Raw genomic sequence first — 24,693 nt, forward strand, 5'->3', positions numbered from 1 at the left:
AGCTGATTTACTTTGCATCCCCCTCACACACACACAAAATCATCTGTTTTCAATCAGCATCACATATTTCACCCCGCTCCTAGGCCCCTGTGTTCTCATAAATGTACTATAACCTTGTACTCTGTACTCTGGCAGTATTTATACGTTGGACACACGCACACACACAACTAAGATTATATATAACATCACTCCTAAGAACAGATAGATGCGGATTATAAGAAAAAAAAAGAAAGGGGTGGGGGCACATCCATTCTGATTATTTTCATGTCAAGCCATGTATTCCTTCTATACATTTTATAATGTGCATGTATGTTATACGTTTTTAATACACTGGAGTTAAAGTCTGGTGAGCTTGTTATGTTCAGTGTGTGCCCGTTATGATCACTACTGTGGACACAAGCATGTCTTTTCACGCAGATGAGGAGATTATCCTGCATCCATATGAAAGAGTTTACTCTAAATCCCCTTCTGGCAGCCTCATTCTCACTAGATTGAATCCAAATGTGGTCATTAAAAAACCCCAAAACATCCAGACACTGATTTTAAGCCTTAGAAAACACCATGATAAACATTCAGTGAGTTAAAGAAGAGAAGTTCTTTTCATGTGGACCTGTGAGCAAGTCTAGAGCCACTCTTTATGTCTTTGTAGTTTGCAAGAAAGCTTTTATTTTTTGCATTACAATTTGTTACAATTACATGTTTCAGATCATCAAACAGATTTTCATATTCGATAAAAAATCTGTTCAAACCTATCTGGTCCTGTGTGAAAAAGCAATTGCCCCTTAATCCTAATAACTGGTTGTGCTACAATTGGCAGCTAAAACTGCAATCAAGCATTTGTGATATCTGCCAGTGAGTCTTTCACATCACTGTGGAGGAATTTTGGCTCATTCCTCTTTGCAGAATTGTTTTAATTCAGACACACTGGAGGGTTTTCAAGCATGAACGGCCTGTTTAAGGTCATGCCAAAGCATCTCAATCGGATTTAAGCCCAAACTCGGACCTTCTGGCATGTTTTTCCTGCTGCATAAGTGAAGCACGGTTGAGCTGCAGGACACAAAGTGATGGATGCACGTTCTCCTTCAGGATTTTCTGGTAGAGAGAAGAATTCATTCAGGGGCTGCTTGTCCTCAATCACGACAAGCAGCCCCTGACCATCACACTACCACCACCATGTTCCACTGTTGCTGATGATCTTTTGCTGTGTTAGTTTTACGGCAGATGTAATTATTATTCAACACAGCCTGATCTGTCTTAGGCAGCTTACTTGTCATTTCTTTAAGTAGTCTTCAGGAATAGTTCTCCAGGCTTCATGAAGGACATTCAAAGCTTTTCTTTGGATGTTTCTGCCTTTTGTTCTGTTCTCCATCAACATGATCAAACACTGCTTCAATAATTTTGAGCTCTGCAAATGATTGGGAGGCCAATCCATGACTCATAGTGTTCCACTCTGTGTTTTTCTATCCAAGTTTGATTTTACTCCACTGGCAGTGCGTTTGGGATCATTTTCATGCTAAATGAATGAAGCTGCTTATCGGGCCGTTCCAATTTTAGTCACTAGAGGGCAGCACAATCTCATGTAGGTCCGGTCTCACTCTTATTGAAAGTACAGCTAAGTTTCATTTTTTAATCTTATTTTTAACATGCAATTCAAGGCAAAGAAAGGATTCTTTTTCATGTTTTCAAACTGTTTATTTTTCTAAATAAAAGACATATTTACAAAATATATAATGCATTTATTTATTTAACAATTTCCACACTTACATTTTTGAGTTTCACCATAAATATAAACGCAGAAAAGCATGATATAGAAGGCTTTTTGTGTTTTACTGTGTTTAACGGCACATGTACAGGCTATTGCGTGTATCTGTGTTTGCCTACAGCAGGTCCTGCTCCACCCAGATGGTTTTCTTCTGCTCGTCCAGTATTCGGTCTTTGATCACCCTGATGAGGTCCTCCGTCCCTGCCCAGGCCTCCGGCTCCAGGGTGGCATACAGACATGGGATGCCCTCCAGCTCCTTCTCTTTTGCGCGACACAGCTTCACAAAGTCTTCCTCTGACTCCACGCGCAGAGGCAACTTCCTGTGTGGAGAGGAAACAGGAAGGAAGCAGCGATGAGGTGGTGAGTGTGGTTTAGAACCCAGTGTTTCTGATGAGATCCTGTCGACAGTCTGCAACAGCGGTCTGCATGCTTTTTCTCAGAAAGATAAGGCTGACGGTAATGGGTTCATGAGCTGGACTGCTATTTAAAGACACAATCCACCATAACACACGTCAAACATCTGGCTTCATTTAAAATCACGTAACGGACAGTTGAGGGGATCACGCACACAGATATTTTGAGTAAGGATCTAGATCTTGGTACCTTTCTGGGCAGGACACACACAAAAAGAAAGGTAATTGCAGCCAGCTACGATTAAAAGTTCAAAAGCAACAACAACATTAAACTGACATCCTCGGCTCAACGCCAACTCTTATCTGGTGTCATATCAAAATATCAGGGACTGTTTTGTTTTTTTTTCTTGTTCTTGGAAAAAAAGAATTGCGGTTTGCAGCTGTGTGGTTTGAGTCACAGGGTAAACATGCAAGATTAAACAAGCTTTGCTAGGTCTACCTTAATTTCTTGACATTTTTGTCACAGATCTTGACGTAGATGATGATTGGGTAGATTTCTCTCCGCAGAAGGTCCTTGACGCAGCTCAGCTCAGCCTCCAGCAGGCAGTGTTTGCCCTGGTGACGGGTGGAAAAAAACAGCCTTTACAGACAAATACAGATCTACTACGTACATACATGAACAAGGAAGTCTCATTAAAAGATTTTAAAGTTAACTGCTTTCGCATATATATCTATTCATTCTGTTGAGGAGTTAGGTGAGGACTTGGTCTTACAACCTGATTTCTCTGCACTACGAATAAATTAAATGAGGTCGGCCTTGAAGGCTTAACATCTTGACACCGCTGTGTTTCGGCCTTTAACTGCAAGACGCTGTCAGCTGAGGTAGGCCTACCACAGGCTCATCAGACCTAAATGTGTGTCTTGTGGTTAGCCTTTAGATAACGTCTATTTTTTAATTAGCCACAGCCGGTGACAGCTCATTCAGAGGGCACTAGCTTCCTACAGGCCTGCGTTCTGACTCACACTTCCCTCAGAAGCATTGTGATTGAGAAGCCTGCACCCCATTTCCACTGGACACACTTTTTCCATTTTAGCTCCCCTGCTTCGAGTATCACAGGTGTTTCCGTGCTTGGCATATGAAGCACAGGTGGAGACAAACTAGCACTACTTGGACCTCGGGACTACAGCTAGTCAGTCAGCATATTCACCTGGGAAATTGGGGGGGGGATTTTACTACAGCAGCATTTGTTTTATCAGGCAGAAAAACCAAAACATACTGTTGAACCTCCACCTCTTTTTCTCATACTAACATATGAGGGATTAAATGTGCAGTTCAATTTCTTTACATTGGTGGAAGGGGGGGGGGGGGGGGGGTATCACTTAACTGACCCACTTTATTTCAAAAGGTATGAATAGGACTGACAAACAACGATGTCATTTTTAGAGCAGTTGACTTTCTTTGACTTTTTTTTTTTTTTAAGGAGAAGAAAAAAGACCGAGACTTGCACTGAACAACTACGCTTTACATCTTTAATGTTTCCTTATTTTGCATATTTATTTATTGTGTGTCTGTGTTTTAATATTGCGTGCACCGTGTCTGGATGTAGAAACTGGATTTACCAGCTTTTAACTGTTTTTTACAGCAGATGATACAGATTAAAGAACACGTGTTATTATCAAGCCATCAGACGCCTCTACAGCAACACCCAACTGCTGCTTACAGTTCTCAGTTTCCTCATGTGCAACATGCTGCATATTGCACCCCCCCCCCCCCCCCCATCCCATCCCATGTACATTTATTTATTCATTACTTTTTTAACCTTATTTATTACTACAGTAAAACTTTACTGTTTAAACAAGCTTTCTGTTGACCAATGCTTTTTACATTTTTATATTTTTAATTTACATTTAAACTCTATATTGTGTATATCGTGCATTTTGCTATTTATCGTACTGTTTATTTTAATCTCTGCTTTGTGACTACCTGTCTATGAAAAGCGCTTAATAAATAAACTTTACTTACTTACTAACTTACTTCTTTTATCTTAATTTCTTGTTTTTCATCTCATCAAACACATTTCAGTGTTTGTCGTAAATCACACATGACAAATAAAAGTAAAACTGAACTGTAATATTGGTTTGTTTTTTATATGTTTTTAAATAATCATGCTGTATAGAATAAAAGATATGTAATACCATATTGTAGGATCTTTGGTTACCATTATACTATTATTTTAGTTCCCCCTGTAATTTCTATGAACAGTTTATTACTGTAAAATGCTGCGACTCTCATGTTCTCAATTTATTTTCTTTTTTTTAAGTTTTCATATTATGACAGTATATCAGTGTTATCCTAAGAAAGCCATAGGTACACTTGGACTGGTTGCCAGTTTGTCACAGGGCTAACACAGAGAGCCAGACGACAGTCATTCATGCCTTTAGCCAGTTTAGAAACTCAAGTACCCAGCATGCAAAGTCCATACAGCTCCAACCAGCCGGGCCTTTCTTATTTTGCGTTAACAGTGCTAACCACTGCACCACTAAACACAAAATAACTGAAATAACAAGCAAAATATTCATAAATGAATTATTTAACCCTTTAAACAATAACCTGTCACCGGTGACGGTTAGCATTTTTAGCAAGGTTGGGCAACTCCAAGCCTTGAGGGTCAGAGTCCTGCAGGATTTAGACCTCACTCTGGGTCAAGACACCTGAATCAAATGATTAGTTCATTACCAGGCCTCTGGAGAACTTCAAGACATGTTCAGGAGGTAATTTAGCCATTTAAATCAGCTGTGTTGGATCATGGACACATCTAAAACCTGGAGTTGCCCACCCCTGGTTTAAAGGATAAATTAGTTTAGGGTTTAAAGGGTTAAACTTAACTTTTGAATTCCTGTAAATATGTGCGCTTACTAAAAGAAACAATATTTCAAAAAAATCTATATCTTGCTGTTAATATATTCATCAGGATTTCCACTGTAATCACATAGCATTACTATAGCATGTTTACTACATTTTTACAGCTATTTCTTAAAGGGTGAGAAGTAGGGGTAAGTTATATGATTGGGGTTAGGATGATAGCACATTTAAGGCTTGTTTGTTTCAGTTTCATCACACACAGTGTACACTTTAGTGTAAAGTTAACAAATAAAGCCTTATAGTTTCTATGTGTGCGATAATTAGGCCTGTGAATATGACAGGTTTATCACTGGTTACATTTGTTGTATGTCTTTTAGTGTCAGGTTGTCTCGATCATTATTAACTTTACAAATCTGAATAATTACATTAGAATAACATTCCCACAACAACAGGGGTCATGTCAGTCTTCCACACTCCCCTTTGACTAAAGTGGTCCCTTAACGTTTATAAAGGAGTAAACACATTAGGAGACGTTGCATTTTCACACACACACAATATAAACTCACTTTTGCAGCGACAGCCTCTATGTTTTCTCTGGTGATGCATTCAAAAGTGGCTTGTTTCTCTTTGTAGTGAATGAAGGGCTCCACGTTCTGTTTTAGATGAAACTCCTCCTTGGTCAAGCTGTCTGCTCAGCAGGATGCAAAGGAAACAGGACAAAAAAAGAAAAGATGTCAAGTCTGTTTCTTGTCTTGTCAAATTGTGGCTCTAAGGGCAGAGAGATGAAACTGTTCATTTGTTAACAGTCACCACAGCACATTTAGCACAAGGAACAGAAACCTTTGTGGTTTTTGCCGTGGGGAATGTCGACGTAATTGAGACTTCAAGCAGTCTCTTGAGTTCGCCAGATGTTCAACATTTTTTACACCGGCAACTTGTCGCGCCCCTGGTCCACTGGGACCGGTCGGTTTGTCATGTGACCGGAGTGTTAATTCTCTAAAAATCTGACGGGGCCGGCAACGTTTTCACATTACAGTGGGTCAGCTGAAGTGTCGCAACTAAACTATCTGTGTCATCTCTGTGCATCGTCATTCTAACTATCATCTGGGTCATCTTAAATCCTGCCTCTGCTGTCTCTTTGGCTATACTCCTTAACATTTACACACAGCACAATACCTGACCTACATCTGAGTAGTTGCTTCCTCTTCTCTCAACGACTCGTCTATAGTTTATATACTTCTTATCTCAATGAGGTATAAAGATTCCTCATTGTGAGCCTTCATACACTGACCTGGTTTGCAGATATTAAAGTCCATGGCTCCCCCCATGTTAAGTATTTTCTGGATAATGGTTTTGGCGAGAGCAGCGGGCGTGAATAGGACCGGTCTTCTTCTCTGGGTCCGCTGGAGGGTGACGGGACTGTAGGGAATCAGGCTCAAGCTCCTGCTCAGCTCACCATCTCCGTCAGCGGCATCTGTTTGCACCAACAGCCACAGCGTGCAACGAGAGGTATAGCACAATTATGACTCAGTTTGAGAACAGAAAGTGAAGAGCTGCCAAAAATAATTTTAGCAAACGAATATCTAGTCTGAATTTGAGCAACAGAGTGAAAAGAGAAAAAGCAGCCAGCAAAAGAAGGGCTCAGTGCAGATAAAAGAAACTAAGCACTGCATTGTACACCTTCAGTACTCTTTTTAAAAATTAACATGAATCTTGTGCAGCAACATTTCCAGTCACAGCCCCACCCCCATGTTCTATTAAAGCCTTTCATTCATGCTCTCACCTAAACAGTTAATTCCACGTTATCATATTTTTATAGTGTTACTGTTATAGCAGTTTTAGTTTCATGGCCTTTTCACACCTCGCTATGTAATTTAAATGTTTAAATTGCTGCTTTGGCTCACACATGTTATGCAGAGCACACAGTTCAAGCACTTTCCAGTCTTACACTTGAGCACAACTTCCAACCGTTTCCACCGCACACCCGTCTGTGTTTACATCAAGTGACATTTCACACACTTTCATCTTACTCTTCCAATGACTCCTTCAGCTCCTGTCAGGGCTTCTTATACAACTGACACTTCACACGCTCTGAGCTTTTTGACAACAAAAACCATCAAAACAACTTTCCACAACTTTTGCTTTTTTAGACGCGATTTACTTCAGTTGCTCTCTGTGCTCACGGTGTCTTCAATCCTCAACTCCTTTCAGCTTTTTTTCTTCCTTTTTTTCGCGCTTCAGCTTCACCAGAATTGCTTGCATGGAAAATGGCACCTATGCACCCTTTAGCAGCTCTTTACCACTGCTGCTTTCACTTTCTGCGCTTTTGACAGCCACTTCAAATGCTTCAGCTGTGAATTTTCCGTAGTTAGCACATGTGCACCGTCTTTGTTTTGTCTCTCCCCCCCAACCGACCGACTGCAACGCTTTGTGCTCACCTTCGGGTCGAAGCACCTCAAAGCCTTGCCTGGGTAGTGTTGTGCTGCCTGAGTTGATGATCCTCACACGCTCATTGCTGTTCATTCGCTTGTACTTGATGTCCACCCTGCTCACAAACTGCAAATCAAAGCAGATATAGAAAAAAAGGCCTGAGTTACTGAGACGTGGAGGCAGTTGCGCATCGGTTTTATGGAAAACGAAGAGTTTATTAGGACCAATCTTGATTCATTGTCTTAAGTTTCTGCACCGCCGAACAACTCTCGACATCGCGACAACTGGAGGTTTTGTTTGAACTTTATTACCTGCAGTATTTGAGTGAGGAAGATGCTCGCTCTAGACAAGCGCGGGCTGGCTCTGGGATCAGGAGAGTGGCTGGTTTCTTCTGGTTGTAAATTATTCTAGGCAGAAATGAAAAGCATACATGAATGTTGTGATCCAAACTGTAACAAACACGCTTTTGTGAGCACAACATAGCAGAATAACGCCCTGAAATAACTACTTACTCAACCAACCTGACATCAATGTAAACTGATGCTGACCCAAGCTTAAGCAGAAAGCTTAGTTCTAGCGTGTTATCAAAGAGCACTCTAGAGTGTTTTCTTTTTGATTGCAGATGCATGGGCATGTATACGGCTTGTTTATCATGCAATGCAGGTACCTGAAAGGGTATCTCATGGATGAACTGCAAAATAAATCCAATCTGGAATGCAATCTGGAAACCCATCGCCTAGTCTCAGATTATTTGGAAATGCATAGAAATTTTTTTTCGAGGGGAGGGTTGCAACTATCATGCAGGCGTGGTTGCATGCAAACTGCTTGCAATCAATATTGGAAAGAAATATCCAAAATATACAGAGATGGCCAGGATAAGAACTATTAAATGGTACATTTTTTATTGGGAAATAGTTGGATATTAATCATTTCTGGGAAAACTGCCTTTGTTGTTCCGGTTGTGCACATCAAACCACCTCCCCCGCCAATCCAATGACCTAGGAAGGATTTTCCCCCACATTACGCGTTAGTTTGCGAACCCTTAATTTGCAACCCAGACTATAAGACTTATTTACGCATCTTTGCTTTAGTCAAATACCCGTATTCAAATTTTCAATGCACTTTTTTAAACTAAGTGAGAGAGCGAGAGGAAAAAGAAAGAGGCTGAGGTTTCTCACCCTGTTGTTCCGTTGAATTTCATTCTCTTCTTTCCCCCCTCGATACACTAACTTCTGAATCTTTACCAGGAGCAGCTGCTGGGCTCTATTCACACACGTAAACACACAAAAACACACACACACATGCACACTGAATGCTTGTCAAGATTCTCCCTCCGTGTACGAACTCGTCCTCCCTCGGGCTTCTTTTTATTATGCTCTGAGGTTACAACAGGCTGTTTCTGCAGATGTTTCAGGTTAATGCTTCTTTGGTGTAATGTGTAATCTTTCAGGAGATCAGTGGTAATCAGCTGCTACTGCATTTTGAAAATCTGAGCTAAAACTCACTCACAAACTTCAGTTTAAAAAACAAAAGCATACAAAGTCTGTACCGTGAGTAACTGGGTATAGTGCCTCGCTCAGCCAGGTCAGAGCCGCTGTAGGGGTCCACACGGGCGCACTGCCACTCACAGCGGCCCTGGTGCCTGGTGTCCAGCACGTGCACCACCTCATCGCAGCGCACGGACAAAGAGCAGCTGTCCGACTGTCCGGAGATGTTGAGGTTGACACGTATGTAGAATGAGTCGCCGGATGCTAAAGTGCCATCTGCTAGATTGCTCTGGAGACGGCGATAAGCTGCAGGGCGAGCATATATTTGAGTTCATGTATGCTGTGGAGTCACATTAAACAAATGTTCCAATATAAACATCACTTACAGTCGTGGCTGGCTCGATAGTGCAGGGTGATGGGCCCAGAGCAGTGCTGCAGAGTCCAGTGGGCTTCTTCCTGAGTGCTCGTCTCCAATGAAATGCTCTGGTTTTCCCCACGTATGCACCCTTCAAGCTGGACAGCCAATCACAGCAGAAACAAAGATTACCGATTAGTCCCTTCTAAAAACTGTCACAGGAAAAGGAACAGAAATAGAACAAATAAAACAAGCAGGTGTCTAAAATTATGAATTCGGCGTGTTCCTCGTTCCTCTCTAAATGTCCATCCACGTTCCCAGTTCTCTAAAGAGCTTTTCTTTTTGCACATCCAGCTGTTTTAACTGAGGTCGTCTTACTGCCACCATGAATCTTTTCACAATTAAAACATTCAGGAAGTAGATGACATACAAACATGAGGTGGTGGCCCTCTCGTAGCCCCGCCTTCTCTGCGTTGGACCCAGACTGGACATACGAGATGAAGATCCCGCTGTCGTTGCCACCGATCAGCCTGATGTCCTTCAGCAGGTTGTCGCCTTGCAGTGACAGCTCCTGCACCGGCTTCAGGGACCCGCTGAGTCTGGAGAAGGAGGAAAGAGACGGGCGGAACGGCCTGCACGAGCACGCAAAGACACAAAGCAGAAGGTGTTTGTAAGTCAGCATCACTTTTCGCTTTTATTCCTGTGTGCGTTTCTGCACCAGCGGACATGCTGTACCTCTCCAAAGAGAGTTTCCTGAAGATGTTGTTGACCTGCTCCAGGTCATAAGTGTCCATTCCTTCAGACTGATGGGAAGAGGAAGATGAGTGCACAGAGGGAGGACCACGCTCATCCTCTGAGGAAAGAATAGAAATAGATGGATCATTTTTTTTCCTTCAAAAAGAAAAACCAGGTCAACTGAAGGTAAACATAGTATCTCAGATCACAAATAGCAGATGTTTAAAAAGTGCATTACCAAGCTCCATTTCCATGTTGTCACTGTCAAAGTCAGAGATGCTAAAACAGACAAAACAAATCAGACTGAAGGGAAGGCAAACCAGCAGAAATTCTTCAAACTTTACTGCCATGAAGTTCAATCGGTCGTCTCCGTGACGTTTATTCAGTACCTGCGGGGGTAGAAGTCGTGCTCCTTCTCCCTCTCTCGACGGTAAAGGGACGCTTTCTCAGGGGGTTCAGGAAGAGTGGACAGGATGCTGTCGTTACGGCAACGCAGCTGAAAGGGAGAAGTCGCCATTATACGCTGGACAAGCCATTTACGTCAACACTGCATTAGATTCTGGATAGACCAGGATTTCTACAAAGAGCAGCCAGGATGATTATTTTTTACCAAAATCAGAGCGGCGCAATTTCACTCGTATTAAAAGTAAGCAAAAACAACTGAGTCGCACCATTTGCCTGTTGCTGGGTGAATCCACCGGGCTGAACATGAGCTGGGAGGTGGACGAAGAGCAGGTGAGCGGGGGAGCCGACGAGGGCGGATATGTGGGGGAAATAGGGATGCTGGGTGAGGGAGGGAGAGAGCTGCTGTTGCCATAATTCGGCACGTTGATCTCCAGAAAGTTGCCTCCGTTGGTAGGAGCCGAAGCTGGAAGGTGGAGATAAACTTTGATAAAGCTGCACAAAAGGATTGGTCACATGTTGCTGTAGGAAATGCGGCGGTAGGTAGTGTTACCTGCAGGGTGACTGTTCTCTGAGTTGATTGGAAAGTCTTTCAGTAAAGAGACTGGAGACTTTACTCTATTCTAAAAGACAAAACACAGTCATTTTGATCAGTTTGTCATGTGTAGCAGAGCCATTTGATAAATCTCTGCTCTGTGCATTAGAAGGTATTGAGTTTGGTCTTTGCTTCACATGATCTATAAGGTTAAGGAGAGAATAACTGACCCCCGCTTTGAGGTTGAGTCTGCGTCTGAGTCGGGGCTCCTCGGAGAAGAACTTGTCGTCAGGCGACTCGTCGCTGGAGCATTCAGACTGTCCCTGTGCCAGTTTACTATCATCTCCCTGAGAAATGATGGACGGAGGTAAATCCCTTGGTAGACTCTGCAAAAACAGTGAAACTGTTAAAGGGGAGGAATGTTTGGCGAAAACTTGAGCATTTTTTAAATCGATATGTGAAGAAAAGAAACAATATCCCTTTGCACTACTGTGTCTGACCTGGTCTAGGTTGATGTCTTTGGACATTCGTCGCAGGCGAGACTCCAGAGTGACCAGCTTAGCGTCTTTGCGTACAATCTCCAGGTGGAGTTCATCGCTCCTCTCCTCCAGCTCTCTGATCTGCTTGCGATACTTGTCCTTGTCGATGAGACACTGGGAGAACTGGTGCTGGGCCTCGTCTCTGGCTCGAAACGCCTGCAAGCAGCAGAGGAGTTAACACAGAAGTATGAATGATTTTGTATGTATGAAATCATGTGTGTTGTGTGTGTTTTCACCTGGTCTCTCTCCTTCTCCACCTCGTCTAGCTGTACAGCGATGGTGTCTATGCGGTTGCGATACATCTCGCAATCCTTCTGCAGTGTGGAGCACTTCAGCTCCAGGTCCTCCTTTTCTTCCAGGTACTGCATACATGGACACACACACACACACACGCACACAGACCAAAACTAACGGTTATTTATAGTTAGACAAAAACAGGTAGAGAAATACAGGAAGAGAAACAGCGGGAGAGAAATAAAGAGCCACCAGATTATGCAGAAAGAGGCCTGAGACGGGGCTTTCTTCAAAGGTCTCATGGGGCACTGAACAAACAGGCTTTGCAGTAACACACCCTAAAAACCTTTTTTAGGGTGTGTTACTGCAAAGCCTGTTTGTTCAGTGTGCCTCTCTGCACCACACTGCTACATATTCACACATTTAAACACAGATGGAAACAAGCTGCCAGACAGAAATATGACTGCTAAACTCCCATTTAGCCCACTTACAGCATACAGCCATACATTCTTATGTGTGTGTGTGTGTGTGTGTGGTTGTAACCTTATCTCGTAGTTCCTCTGCCTGTCTGATTTCTTCATGCAGGTTGTAGAGGCGGTTGACCAGATCCTGTCTGTCTTCTAGTGCTTCCTGTCTGTCATGCTCCAAAATGTCAAGGATGGCCTTGTCTGACTCAGGTAAAGGGCCGGGCTGGGTAAGAAACACACACACACATTAACACTGTTAGATATGAAATCATATGACTGGCTGCTACACTGCAGTTGTCAACCTTTCCTTTTTATGCTTATCAGCAAGGAAATAGTGAGTCAACCAATAAGTGTGAGTTTATTGATAGAACACCTCATCACATTTAGACCTTCTTCAGAGTAATTTATAGAGCAAAGTTAAGAAAAATAAAATGATGCATCTATTGTCCGTTCCCTTATTTCATGGCACACTCACTGGACACTTCAATGGGTACAGCTTTTCAGCTGTTTATTAACACAAAACAAGTCAGTGCGTGTAGACACGGTCAAGACGATCTGCTGAAGCTCAAACTGAGCATCAGAATGAGGACGAAAGGTGATTTAAGGGAGTTTAAAAGGTGGCGTTGTTGTTGGTGCCAGTCGGGCGGATCAGTATTTCAGAAACTGCTGATCTACTGGGATTTACCCACATAATCATCTATATAGTTTAAAGAGAATGTCCTGAAAAAGACATAACATCCAATGAGCTGCAGTTCTCTGGGTAGAAATGCCTGATTGGGAGTCTGTTCTTGGTTCTTTAGAGGTTTGTATTCTAACTTTAGTTCCTGTTTGGTTTTCCATGATGTTTTCAGCTCAGAATTTCTTTTCTTTTATATTTTGTAACTATAGTTATTGTTTAACAAATTTCCCACGTGTGGGACTAATAAAGGTTATCTTATCTAGGTTATCTTATCTACCATTAACCCCTTTCCCATCATTATATTACATCCATTGTCTTTTGATTCCTGTTTTATTTTACTAGCCTCCTGTCCCGTGTATGTGTACTTAGTTTTGAGTCCAATGTCTTGTTTTCCCAGATTAGGAAGAGTGAGGAAGGCACCAGTAACTCAAAAACCACTCATTACAGCCAAGTTATGCAGAAGAGCATCTCTGAATGTAGAATTATGTAACCTTGGCGCAGATTGGCTACAGCAGCAGAAGACCACATTGGATCTGGTCTCTCATGTCAACTAACAACAGGAAACTGAAGCTGGAATTCATATTTGCTCACCAAAAGGGGAAACAGACAACTGAAGAAACATGCTTGGTCTCAATTTCTAGTGCGACATTCAGATTACAACATGAAAGCATGGATCCATCCTTCTTCGCCTCAGCAGGTTAGGCTGCTGTTGGTGGTGTAATGGTGCAGGGATGGTGCTTTCTTGGACATGACAATGACTTTGTTGTACTCAGATGGTCTCTAATAGAACGCTTTGAGGTGTTGTTGAAACGGGAGATTCACATCATGGATGTGCAGCTGGCAAAACTGCAGCAACTGTGTGATGCTATCATGTCAATATGGACCAAAATCTCAGAGGAATATTTCCAGCATTTTGTTGAATCTATGCCACGGAGAATTAAAGCAGTTCTAAAGACAAAAAGAGGCCCAATCTGGTACTAACAAGGTGTACCCAATGAAGTGGCCAGTGAGCGTGTCTACTGTTAAAGATGGTGGATGTTCATATTAAACATGACCAAATACTCTTAGCTCTCTATGATGTCAATGAGAGCAGATTTTCCCAATATGGTCATCTGAGGCAAACAGGTTTGTCGGTGAGCACAGAAGCCACACCCACTTGTTTTCAAAGCCTTCTGTTTATGAGAGGCAGGCAAGAAAAAAGTTGGCTTAAAGGTAGATAAGCCTTTTTACTTGTTTTAACAAATCAGCCTTAAATCGTCTTCAGACTGTGCAGAATGCTGCAGCACGTCTCTTAACAGGCACCAAGAGAAGATCGCATATCACTCCAGTCTTGGCCTCCCTTCACTGGTTGCCTGTAAATTTTAGGTTTCAGTTTAAAATTTTAGTTCTAACCTTTAGGGCCCTGCATGGTCAGGCTCCTCAATATTTATCTGACCTGCTGAAATCACATACATCTTCTCGGGCTTTAAGGTCATTAGATCAGAGACTGTTGGTGGTACCACGCACTCGTTTTAAAACTCGTGGTGATCGGGCCTTTCAGACTGTGGCACCACGGTTGTGGAATTCTCTCCCACTGTCTCTTCGCTGCACGGACTCCATTGATTGTTTTAAGAAACAGCTGAAGACATTTTTATTTAGAAAAGCATTTGATTAATTTCTTCTTATGCTGTTTTTATAGTTTTATTGTTTTACATTGTTTTATTTACTGTTATATTGTTTTATATTCCCATTTTCTGTGTTGTAAAGCACTTTGTGATTTTTATCTGTGAAAAGCGCTATATAAATAAATTTTACTTACTTACTTACTTACTAAAAATGCAGAGCAGTTAAAAGTTCCCACAGCAAATAAACACACATAGACCGATGATATAAGATTATTTTTTATCTGTGAATCATGCAAATAGAAAACTATGCAATTGGAACTGAAAAATGAATGAATAATAGGTTCTATTATTAGTTAGTCCAACCCAGCTCAGTAGCTCAGTCCTTTGGTGTCGATGGTTTTTGTACCTTACACTTTTGTTTTGCACTTACAGCAGCAGACAAACAGCAGTTGGGCTGCAAACTCAGTGTTGCATTTAGCTGCTAAGATATTTTTACACACATGCGGAGATAAGCATTTGACAGCTCACGCTAACAGCTTGTTGTGCTGCTCTGAAGTGGTGAAAATGTATTTATTACAGTCGGTTTAAGTTATGATAGCAGAGCAGGCAATGTCAGTGCTTTATTACATAATGCTCAAGTACCTGTATGATGGACTGTAGCTCCTGCAGTTTGATCTTGAGCATCTCGTTCTCTCTTTCCAGCTCAAAGATCTGCTCTCTCTTTGGCCGATTCTCGATGTCGTTCTTCAGCTTCAGACTCTGTCTCCTCTCCATCTTACACTCTTCTTCCACCTTGTTCAGCTTGTGCTTCAGTTGGTCAATCTATAACGCAGACAAGACAGTGATCAGCACCGAGCTAGAGGAACGCTCTTACTGTTTTTGTTTTTTGTTCATTGATTATCATTAATACACAGAGTGATGATGGCGTTTATCTGCATGTGCTTTAATACGTCAGGCAGTACCTCCAGCTGCAAGTCTCGGCTTCTCATCACAGCCATGTTCTTCTCCTCACTCAGCGTGGCGTACCTCATGGCCAGCTTGTAGTTTTCATCCTTTACTCTCAGGAGCTCATCACTGTAGGTGTTTCTCTCCTCTCTCAGCTTATTGTACCCTAAGCGGCAACCAAAAATGTGAAAATGTAGCTTTACTAGATCCTTCTTCTTTATTCGCTTTGCTGTTGGGCAGCAGTTGTTTCATTGGTGGAAATAAGGAATATGGCTTCCCTTTATGTGTAAAGATTAACATCATTTTATGTTTTGCAGCACATTACATGACATCCAAAAACAAGCTCAACGCTGATATATTAAAAAAATGATAAAAGTCGCAAAGCTAATTATATGAGCATGTGAAAGCCTAAAGAGTGTACTTGCACTATTTTTAGTATTTATTTGTTTGTGCTTGGTGTTCCAGCTGCAGTGTTTAACTGCATGGGGCATAAAGACCACAGCGTCCTAGTTTCACTGGTAGTCTTTGAGAGACAACAGAGTTTATCCATATCGAACCTGAATGTGGTGCACCAGGCGGGGCAAACCAAGCCTGTGTGGTGGGTTGCAGTTTCAGCAAATCGTGGTAAGCTTTTGGTTTAGATTTTAGGTTTAACCATTTGAGACAATAGTCATCTGTCTTTACTGTCTGCAGCGAGTAGGTGTGTGTGTGTGTGTGTGTGTGTGTGTGTGTGTGTGTGTGTGTGTGTGTGTGTGTGTGTGTGTGTGTGTGTGTGTGTGTGTGTGTGTTTTAAGCATCCAAGACATCAGCAGCAGTGGTTGGAAGCATTATCTTTTCGGTAAATGCATCCCAGTAAACATATTAATGAGTTAGTTATTCGCTTTGTGAGAATGGCAAACAACACCTTAGTGCAGCCACGCAACTGCATTGTCAGTCTTATTAATACAAATTCAGCGTAGAGACACAGATGGTGGGAAGCTAGTAAACTGCGGTCAGGAAATATATCAAACAAAAACAAAAACTTTACTCTGCTGGAAGGCCTGAAGCTCCTGATTGGCCAGCTTTAACTTCCTTTTTTCATCTTCCAGAGTGACGAACTTCTTGTTGAGCTCAGCGTGCTGCAGGGTCTTGACTTTGGACTGCTGCTGCAGCTTCGTGACTTCATTCATCAGAAACTGCGTCAGACCCTCGTGACCCTCTTCCACTGCAGGAGAGCAGAGGAGGAAAAAAAAAACAAAGTATATTATACACCTCTGACTTTATAACAGGATTGCAAAGTAAGCTGATTTGGATCAATTCAGCTCTTACACTGCATAACTGAAGTGACTGCTTTTGCCTGAACAGAGCTATAAAGCAGCTACAGAACGACCAGTTCACAAAGTTTCCTCCCATAACTGGAGTTATGAACTGGAGCTATCTACTCCATTTGAGTCAAATACTCCTGGGCAACTTTGGATTCAGCATCTTGCAGAAGGAGCAGGCAATCGATCCACCAACCAACCTTCAACTCACACATGTCACGCTTCACTTCAGAAATTTTCTACACTTCACTGTCCATCAAAGCCTGTATGAGTCTTTGTAGTACACGGAAGATGTGTGTTCATGCATGTATGTGCTGGATGCAAAGATTTTTGCCTCACCGACAATGGTGGAGAAGCGTCGTGTGGGTTCCTTCCCCGTGACCAGCTTGTACAGGTCAGGGTAGTAAAATTCCAGACTCTCCAGGAAGGCCACGTACCCCCGCTCGCCTTTAGTGTGGAGGATGTCAAGTAGACGGCCTGAGAGAGGAGGGGTTAACATGTGAGAGGTCAAAGAAAAAGAAAGCAAAATAGGAGTTCTGCCTTTAATAATTAACAAATGTGGAAATACGCCTTTCTACCCACTTGTGCGGTTTGTTTTTGTGGCAAGCACTAGTGAGTTGAGAATCTCATCCTCATCCAGTTCATCCAGGACTTTGCACTGACGAAGGTAGGGCGTGAGCTTTGACGGGGTGATCGTAGTACACAGGTTGTAGCGTTGGCTCTCCACCTTCTCCCACAATGCCTCCACATCATCAGATGTCCCATTTTCCATTTCTTACACCCTTAAAAAGTAGCAGAACCCACAGGGGGGGGTTAGCTGTGCAGCATGTTGTCTGTTTTTACATGTCTCGTACTGGAAATTAACTTATGCGAGTTAGCTGAGGACATCGCAGATCTGTGAATGCTCCCTGAACAGTTATCAGGCACAAAATGGTGAATGAAAAAGGAGAAGGAACTGAGAGGACATATTTGTTAGGTTATGAGAAACCACATTTGAAATATGATAGCTTAGTTTACTTTCAGACATCAGCAAGACTAAGAAAGATGCACCAAATTAAAAGATATACACATTTATATGATCCCGAAAGAAGTTTCTACTTTGGTAAAAACAGAATAACACAGTGTTTTTAAATATATAAAAGTTGATTTTGTTTGTGAGCCACAATAATTTCTGTTTATGAATTTCATGCTACTTATTTCTGTCATATGGATGGAATCTCTTTCCTTCTTTGGTCTGATGGGTTGCCATCAGATAAAATCTGGGGATGCATATTAATGGTTCTGGGAAGCTGATTGAACTTTTAGCCTCCTAGTTTTTCCGTTAGTACCCCCACCAACTATTACCAGAAAGTTGACATTTGTGGTTTTCAATAAAATTTCCGAACAGACCACCAAGTGACACATAATACACACATCTCATACAGAGAGGAGTGTATCAATTTTAGCCACCAGCTACGTGCAAAAACTAGCTGCATGTTTGGCATCAATTAGCAGATGTTAGCATGCTAACATGCTAAGCTAAATGCTAAATTAAAAGAAAGGGCATTAAAAGAAACCTTTAGTGCATATAGTGCATATAGTTACTGCTGTCTCATAGAGAAATGTCTAAATTATTACATTTCTGTATTTAAATATGAAAACACTCATTTACCAAGTTTTCATCTAAGTGGTCAAGGACAGAGCACCTGTGGCTGCCCAACAGAACCAGAAGCTATGCCAGGTAGGATGTATATACTGATACTGCTGTAATTACATGAAGCCACTACTTTTTTTAAAGCAGATTTTTTTTGTTGTTTTTATTGCTGAACCATTTCACTGCCACCATTGTTTCCATACAGAGAGAAACCACCATTTTAGGCCTTGATTATCTTATGGCCTTCATAAACAATGGTAAAAAAAAAAAAAAGGAAGCACAATAAGAATTATATGCTTCTGTGTTGCTACATTGTAAGCAGCTTAAGTCATTCTCTAGCTCCTCCGTCGTTCTCCGAGAGCCATGAGGTGAAAGAACTTAGGTCTGGTAAATCCCTTGTCCTACCCAAAACTGCATATACTGACATCACTCGAGAAAACACATCATTATTGACTCATTTTCCTATCTGAGATTTCCAACTGATCTCATATTTATTGTATTACCTCCAAGGTGTAAAATCTTTTTTTATATTTATCTTTATAGCTGATATGGTCCTGAAATATGATAACCGATGCATCTAAAAGAGCCGCTTCATGCCTTACTAAGTATAACAGAACTTTGGTCCCACACACTCTTGACATAGACTTTAATTGGCTGACATCTTTCCATTTGCCTCTCCACTCTTTTAATTTTTACTTTTCCAGAGACAAATTGGTGCTCTCTTGATCTTCCTCTTACTCCCACTTGGTTTCCTCTCTCCATCTTATACAGGCATGCACACTGTCCATGCACTGCTGGCATTTGCATGCTCTTTGGGTAGTGGGTGTTATCCTACAAGCCCGCTTTGTGACTTGAAGCCAACAGTTAGGCAAATCATGGTTATCTGATGCCGCAGCACATGTAAACACACACAATCACGCATACTTTTGCATACTCTAACTGCATGTGTAAAAACTGGAGCTTGTGCTTTTGTCCTGCTTAGAAATGACACATGCTGGTTATAATGCCAGAGCAGCATCTGATGTACCCAGTTTAATCTTTATTGTAAATGTGAAAGTAAATTAAAAGTGAGATTAAGCTCCTCTCAACAGCTTTACCTCTATTATTTTGTAACTGCCTTCAGATATTTGTGCAGACAGTGAACAAAATCAATGACAAGCTTCTCCGCAGTTCGATACAAGCACAAACATCACACCCTCTCAACTCTTAAGCTATTATTTGTATCTACAGCATGCATACCCTGCCACAGTCACTGCAGATGATAAAACCACAAACACTCAGACCAACACACACAGACACACACACCCCTGCAGTTGTGCACATGCACAAATACACAGTGCATGCAGGCACATTATAAACACACACAAACACACATGCACGCACAGACCCCTTCAGTAACCACACACATGTTTCCTCTTCTCTCTTTTCTTAATTTGGACTTGATTACCGAGAAAGCTCATCCTTGCTTCCTCCTTTTCAAACCAGATGTGAGTAGCTGCTCCCTTCCTCTCTTCTCTGTTCGTCTTCACAGACAGCCACTCTTGTTTATAGTACTGCGGTCAGAGGAGTTGATTGTCCATTTTAAAGCAGTGCGCAGACGTGTGCATCTGTGTGTGTGTGTGTGTGTGTGTGTGTGTGTGTGTGTGTGTGTGTGTGTGTGTGTGTGTGTGTGTGTGTGTGTGTGTCTAACCCTCCCTTCCTTTTTGTTAATGTCTCTATACTTAGAAAACTCAGTTTGACTTTTTGCAGGTGAAGAAAGAAATGCACTCACACACACACCCACCCAAAGAAAAAAAATTTGAATTTCCTTTTTGGAGAAGTCACACTACATGTTTTCGCTTCAGTATTTCCACTCAGTGGAACACGATAAATAAAGAAACCTCCATTTCAAGTGCTTCTTTAACGTTGCTCTACATCAGGACCTGTGCACCCAAGTGAAAGACTTACTTTATATGGTTTTCAAACGGGATTTCAGTTGCTTTGAGCGTCAGTGTTTCACCTCAAATACAACGGCATCAAACTCATTCTGAAACCATTTTCATTTTTGTGCATCTGTAATGGAAAGCAGTAAAGTGTCCTTAAAATGGTGATCCTTTGTCTGCAGTGCACTGACTATTTAGAAAGCTTTTCTTTCAGGGCCGGGTGTGAACCGCTTTGGAAACACACCAAACTGCTGTGAAACCAGGTTGTATCATGGGAATCAGTTTGCTCGAGACCACTCTCTGACAATCAGCGAATATGCAGTCATTCTGAGACTTACATGACACTAGTTTCTGCGGGTCCATCTAAGATCAGAGCATATAATGGAAGCTGAGATTAATTTTCAAATCAACAAGAAAAAGTCAGTGGCAGGGGGGGTGTTCACTGTAAATCCCAGAGAACATAAATCTCTGTATAAATCCCTGCAAAATCAGAGTGCTGAAAGAATTTAATTAGGAAGATGCAAACGGTAAAGACGCACAGATATTCCTCTCTAAATAAAATAATACAAATAATTCAAATTTTGATCTAATATACAGCTTAACAGTGTTGCAACTCACAATGTGTGACATAGGATGACAGTGCCATTGATCCGCACATGCAATTTGTACTATTTTCTGCTTTATTCTGTTGCGGATAAATGTTTTGCATTGAGTTTTCAAATACAGTCCATCCAGGTGCACGAGATCAGGTCATATGATCCTACGTGGGGGGGGGGGGGTCAAGGCTTACTGTCAGAGTGTTGGCCTCATACAGCTAGCTGATAGGCAGATTATGATTGGTTCAGGTGCACAAACCATCATAAAGACTCCATTGTCTGGCCGAATAGCTGAAGCTATAAGAATTTGATATCTGGGTTCCCTCTGTGGAGATCGGTGAAAGAACACAGCAGACAAAGGCGGACGTCGAGCATCTCTAAAAGATTAATATGCACTGCTTTCGTAGTTTAGCAGAACAAATAAATAAGCAAAAAAATACTTTGCATCTCACTTTTAATTTAACTGAAAAGAATGAACAGTTGAGCCCAGAGATGACAGGCAACAGGCATAGCTTCCCATGCCTGTTAGACCAGCTTTCACAACAAGTTACTATTACTCCTTTTTCTGCTTACAGCATTTGAAAAGGGAGTGCATGCTGTTGATGGGGTGGTGTCCCTTTTTGTGCACTTTTTAAAATTAGATCGTCCCATTTCCTGACAAATATTACTCAACACTTTCAGGTTTTTGGTTTTTTACAAGCCGACGCCAATAACATCTCGGTGCGCTGTCCGTGACATGTGTGTGTCCTTGCGTCTCCCTCACTCTCACTGGATGTCATTGTTTCTCCACCTGCTGCTGGAATCCCAAACATTTGGATATTGCCAGATAAAGAGCAGACCATGACAGGATTGCAGATATTATATTACACATCTAATAGCCTATAAATTTTCTAATGTAAGAGCCAGAAAAACAGGTGAACGGAGTCATAAATGCAGATGACAGATTTGCCATCATCTTTTATCGAGTGTCGTTTCTTCTGAGAGAATACCTGCCTTGTTTTCAGAAGGGTGGTGCGGTCTATATTTTAATCATAGCTCTAATCTAGATGACACACAGCACGGTTTAGAAAGTCTGTCATCGCTGCGGTGATATGAGGTGTAAAGCCTGTGTGACTCCTCGCTTTTTCCACTCCAAAAAAGTGCGGCACGTTTACAAGGCTGTTGGTGAACCTTTTCCCTCAATAATAAATATGAAAAGTTTTGACATATTTATGAGGGAAAGGGAGGGGAGACGGGCAATTCTATACCGGCCATTTTTTTGCTTACCTGAGATGCGGCGGATGTGAATTTCAAAGAGTCGCAGAGACGGTAAAGTTGGCCTCTAGCTGCGGTGTGGAGCCTGATTCTGTTGTTTTTCTTGCCTTGTTAAAATCTAAACACCGGTTTATCCACCATGGATCCTAAAAGCTCAGGTTGTCTCCATTTATCCGAAAGAATGAGAAGTTTCTTTTTAAAAAAGAGAGCGGAGAGCGCATGGGAGCTGCGGCCCCGACTCACTGCCTCAGATAGAGATAGAGAAACAGAGAGAGAGAGAGAGAGAGAGAGAGAGAGAGAGAGAGAGAGAGAGAGAGAGAGGAGGCGGGCGATGTGAGCTCGGATGGAAATAACAAGCTCTGCGCACGGAGGTGAGGAAGAGCGCAACCCCGCAGCAGCCGCCGTGACCTGCAAGTGTTTGCGCTGTGGCTGTGATCAGATACGGCATCACTGCCCTGCCATAAACCCGTCCACTCTAACAGGGACCTGTGAGTTTACAGTGTATTATATGAGGATTGTTATGCTTCTTGCCTAACAATCTGACGTAAACTCAGCTGGGTGATATCAACTTAACGGCAGCTTCTTTTTCCCCCTTTTATTTCACTTCATTATCTTCGTCTGATGCTGTGCTTCAGAAAGAGAAACACTTAAATGCATTCCCGAGGATCAAGCTTCACCGATCATAACGTGAAAACACCCTTTGGCCATAGGCACCCGATAGGTATTTGTATTTTTATGGCTTTATATGGCCTACATATTGTTACATTGATGATGGCAACATTTCAGCACCCTGACACTGCATAAACTATTTATCTGTTGCTTTAGTCCATAAGAGCCGATGTGCCATTCGTCTAGATTTCACATACAAGTGAAGTTTCAGCCACAACTGGCTAAAAAAAAAAACCTGGTCTTTACACGCGAGCAAAATGCGTATTAATAGTGCGCAATTTTGTAATGTCTTTCACGTCTAAATAGGGGAAGAAGACGTTGTGGTGGGATTATGCAGCTATCATTAACATAGAGAAGGAGCTGTATTCTCTTCACTGGAGAAAGAGCACACGACTAGGGGCTAATTTGCATTAAAGCAAATAGAAGTGTTACTTTGACCGATTCAGAAACAGTTAAAAAAAAACAACAACTGTGTGTTGCAGACAGACTCATAGAAAGAATTCAACACAATGAGCGATCAAAACTAAAGAAAATAAACACAATTTATTTTACATAAGTTATAGTAGTAAATGAAGAGTAGTCAGGAGATTGGTCCAGGTGACATGGAGATAAGGAGAGGATGGAGTGTGAGGATGCGTGAAGAATGAAGCTGATGAGCCGTACTGTGAAGCTGTGGGAAAGAGTCGTTAAAGCTATAGGTTAAGAAGAGAGGTGACGAGCAGTAGGCAGCAGTGTGGCTTCATGATGACAAAGAGCACTGCAGATGGGATGTTTGTTTTGAGAGTGTTGATGGGAACGCACAGAGAAGATTAGAAGGAGTATTGTGTCTTTGTGGATTTAAAGAAAAATGAATATGATAAGGTGCCAAGAGAGGAACTGTGGTACTGCATGAGGGACGTATGAGGACAGCGAGACAGTAGTGATGGAAGAGGAAGTGCTGACAGATTAGCTCAGCCAGGAGTCTCCGTGGACTGTGATGTTTAGGGACGCCATTGTAGTGAGAGAAGGGAGTGGGTCGAAAAGAGGTTGGAGAGGTGGAGGTATACACTGAAGAGAAGAAGAATGAAAGTCATTAGAAGCAAGACAGAATACATGTGTGTGGATGAGAGGGAGACAGGTGTAACAGTGAAGCAGCAAGGAGTAGAGACAGTGAATGTGTGTGAGTTTAAATCCCCCGGGTCAACCATGCAAACCAATGGACAGTGCACAAGAGAGGTGAGGAAGAGAGTGCAGGCAGGGTGGAGTGAGTGGAGACAAGTGGTGTAGGTGTTTTGTGGGACAAATGCCTAGGAAGGGAAGGGTGAAAGCGAAGGTTACAGAATGTGAGGGTCCGCAGATCTATAGTATTGATACCAACACTGGTATTGGTATCAGATCGATACTAGCATGAAAGTTGAAAGTATCGGTCTCAGTATTGATATTGGCATTACTGGCTCTGTATTAGTTTAAACACTACAAGTATCAGCACTACAAGACGGTAGTGAGACCTGCTATCATGTATAGAGGCAGAGCTAAACAGGACAGAATTAGAAACCATCACATCAAAGGGACAGCTCAGGTTTAGTAGGACAAAGCTGGAGAGGTGAGAGAAGAAGAAAAAATGTATTTATAAAAGTATCAAACTAAGTAAATGTTTAAATATAAAGACATAACAAAATTAAAAGTTACAATGTAACCTATTAAGAATTAAATTTACCCTTCTATAATTGAGAAATTCGTTGTCGTCTGATTGTAACGTATTGTGTAGTCGAAGGACTGTCGCAAAAACCTGGAACCTTTTCAAATGCTTCGGAAGAAGGTTTGTAGGCACAGTCATTTTTATTCGGTTCGTCCGTATTATATGCCTGCCACCGTGCACTTTTTCTTTAAACTGTTTGAATACAAACGGAGTGGGAGAGTCCGGCAGTGGTTTTAGTTCATTAGCGGAA

At 41.9% G+C, this 24,693-nt stretch overlaps 1 protein-coding gene across 1 annotated transcript; it reads right to left on the bottom strand.

Moving 5' to 3' along the window:
- Positions 1–1,634: 1,634 nt before the first annotated feature.
- Positions 1,635–22,352, bottom strand: card11 (caspase recruitment domain family, member 11). Its single transcript, XM_004560746.4, has 25 exons — positions 22,109–22,352; positions 17,274–17,473; positions 17,031–17,168; positions 16,418–16,594; positions 15,408–15,556; positions 15,088–15,267; positions 12,239–12,385; positions 11,698–11,823; positions 11,423–11,617; positions 11,153–11,308; positions 10,941–11,010; positions 10,657–10,853; positions 10,375–10,481; positions 10,224–10,264; positions 9,986–10,103; positions 9,681–9,882; positions 9,282–9,408; positions 8,958–9,201; positions 8,587–8,671; positions 7,720–7,815; positions 7,417–7,534; positions 6,270–6,452; positions 5,545–5,666; positions 2,615–2,730; positions 1,635–2,082 (listed from the first exon to the last, which is right to left on the bottom strand). The coding sequence occupies exons 2-25, from the start codon at positions 17,461–17,463 to the stop codon at positions 1,878–1,880; spliced, it is 3,489 nt and encodes a 1,162-aa protein (XP_004560803.1). The 5' UTR covers positions 17,464–17,473; positions 22,109–22,352; the 3' UTR covers positions 1,635–1,877.
- Between the last annotated feature and the right edge of the window lie 2,341 nt (positions 22,353–24,693).

Source organism: Maylandia zebra, linkage group LG4, assembly GCF_041146795.1.
Source record: "Maylandia zebra isolate NMK-2024a linkage group LG4, Mzebra_GT3a, whole genome shotgun sequence".
NCBI lineage: Eukaryota > Metazoa > Chordata > Actinopteri > Cichliformes > Cichlidae > Maylandia > Maylandia zebra.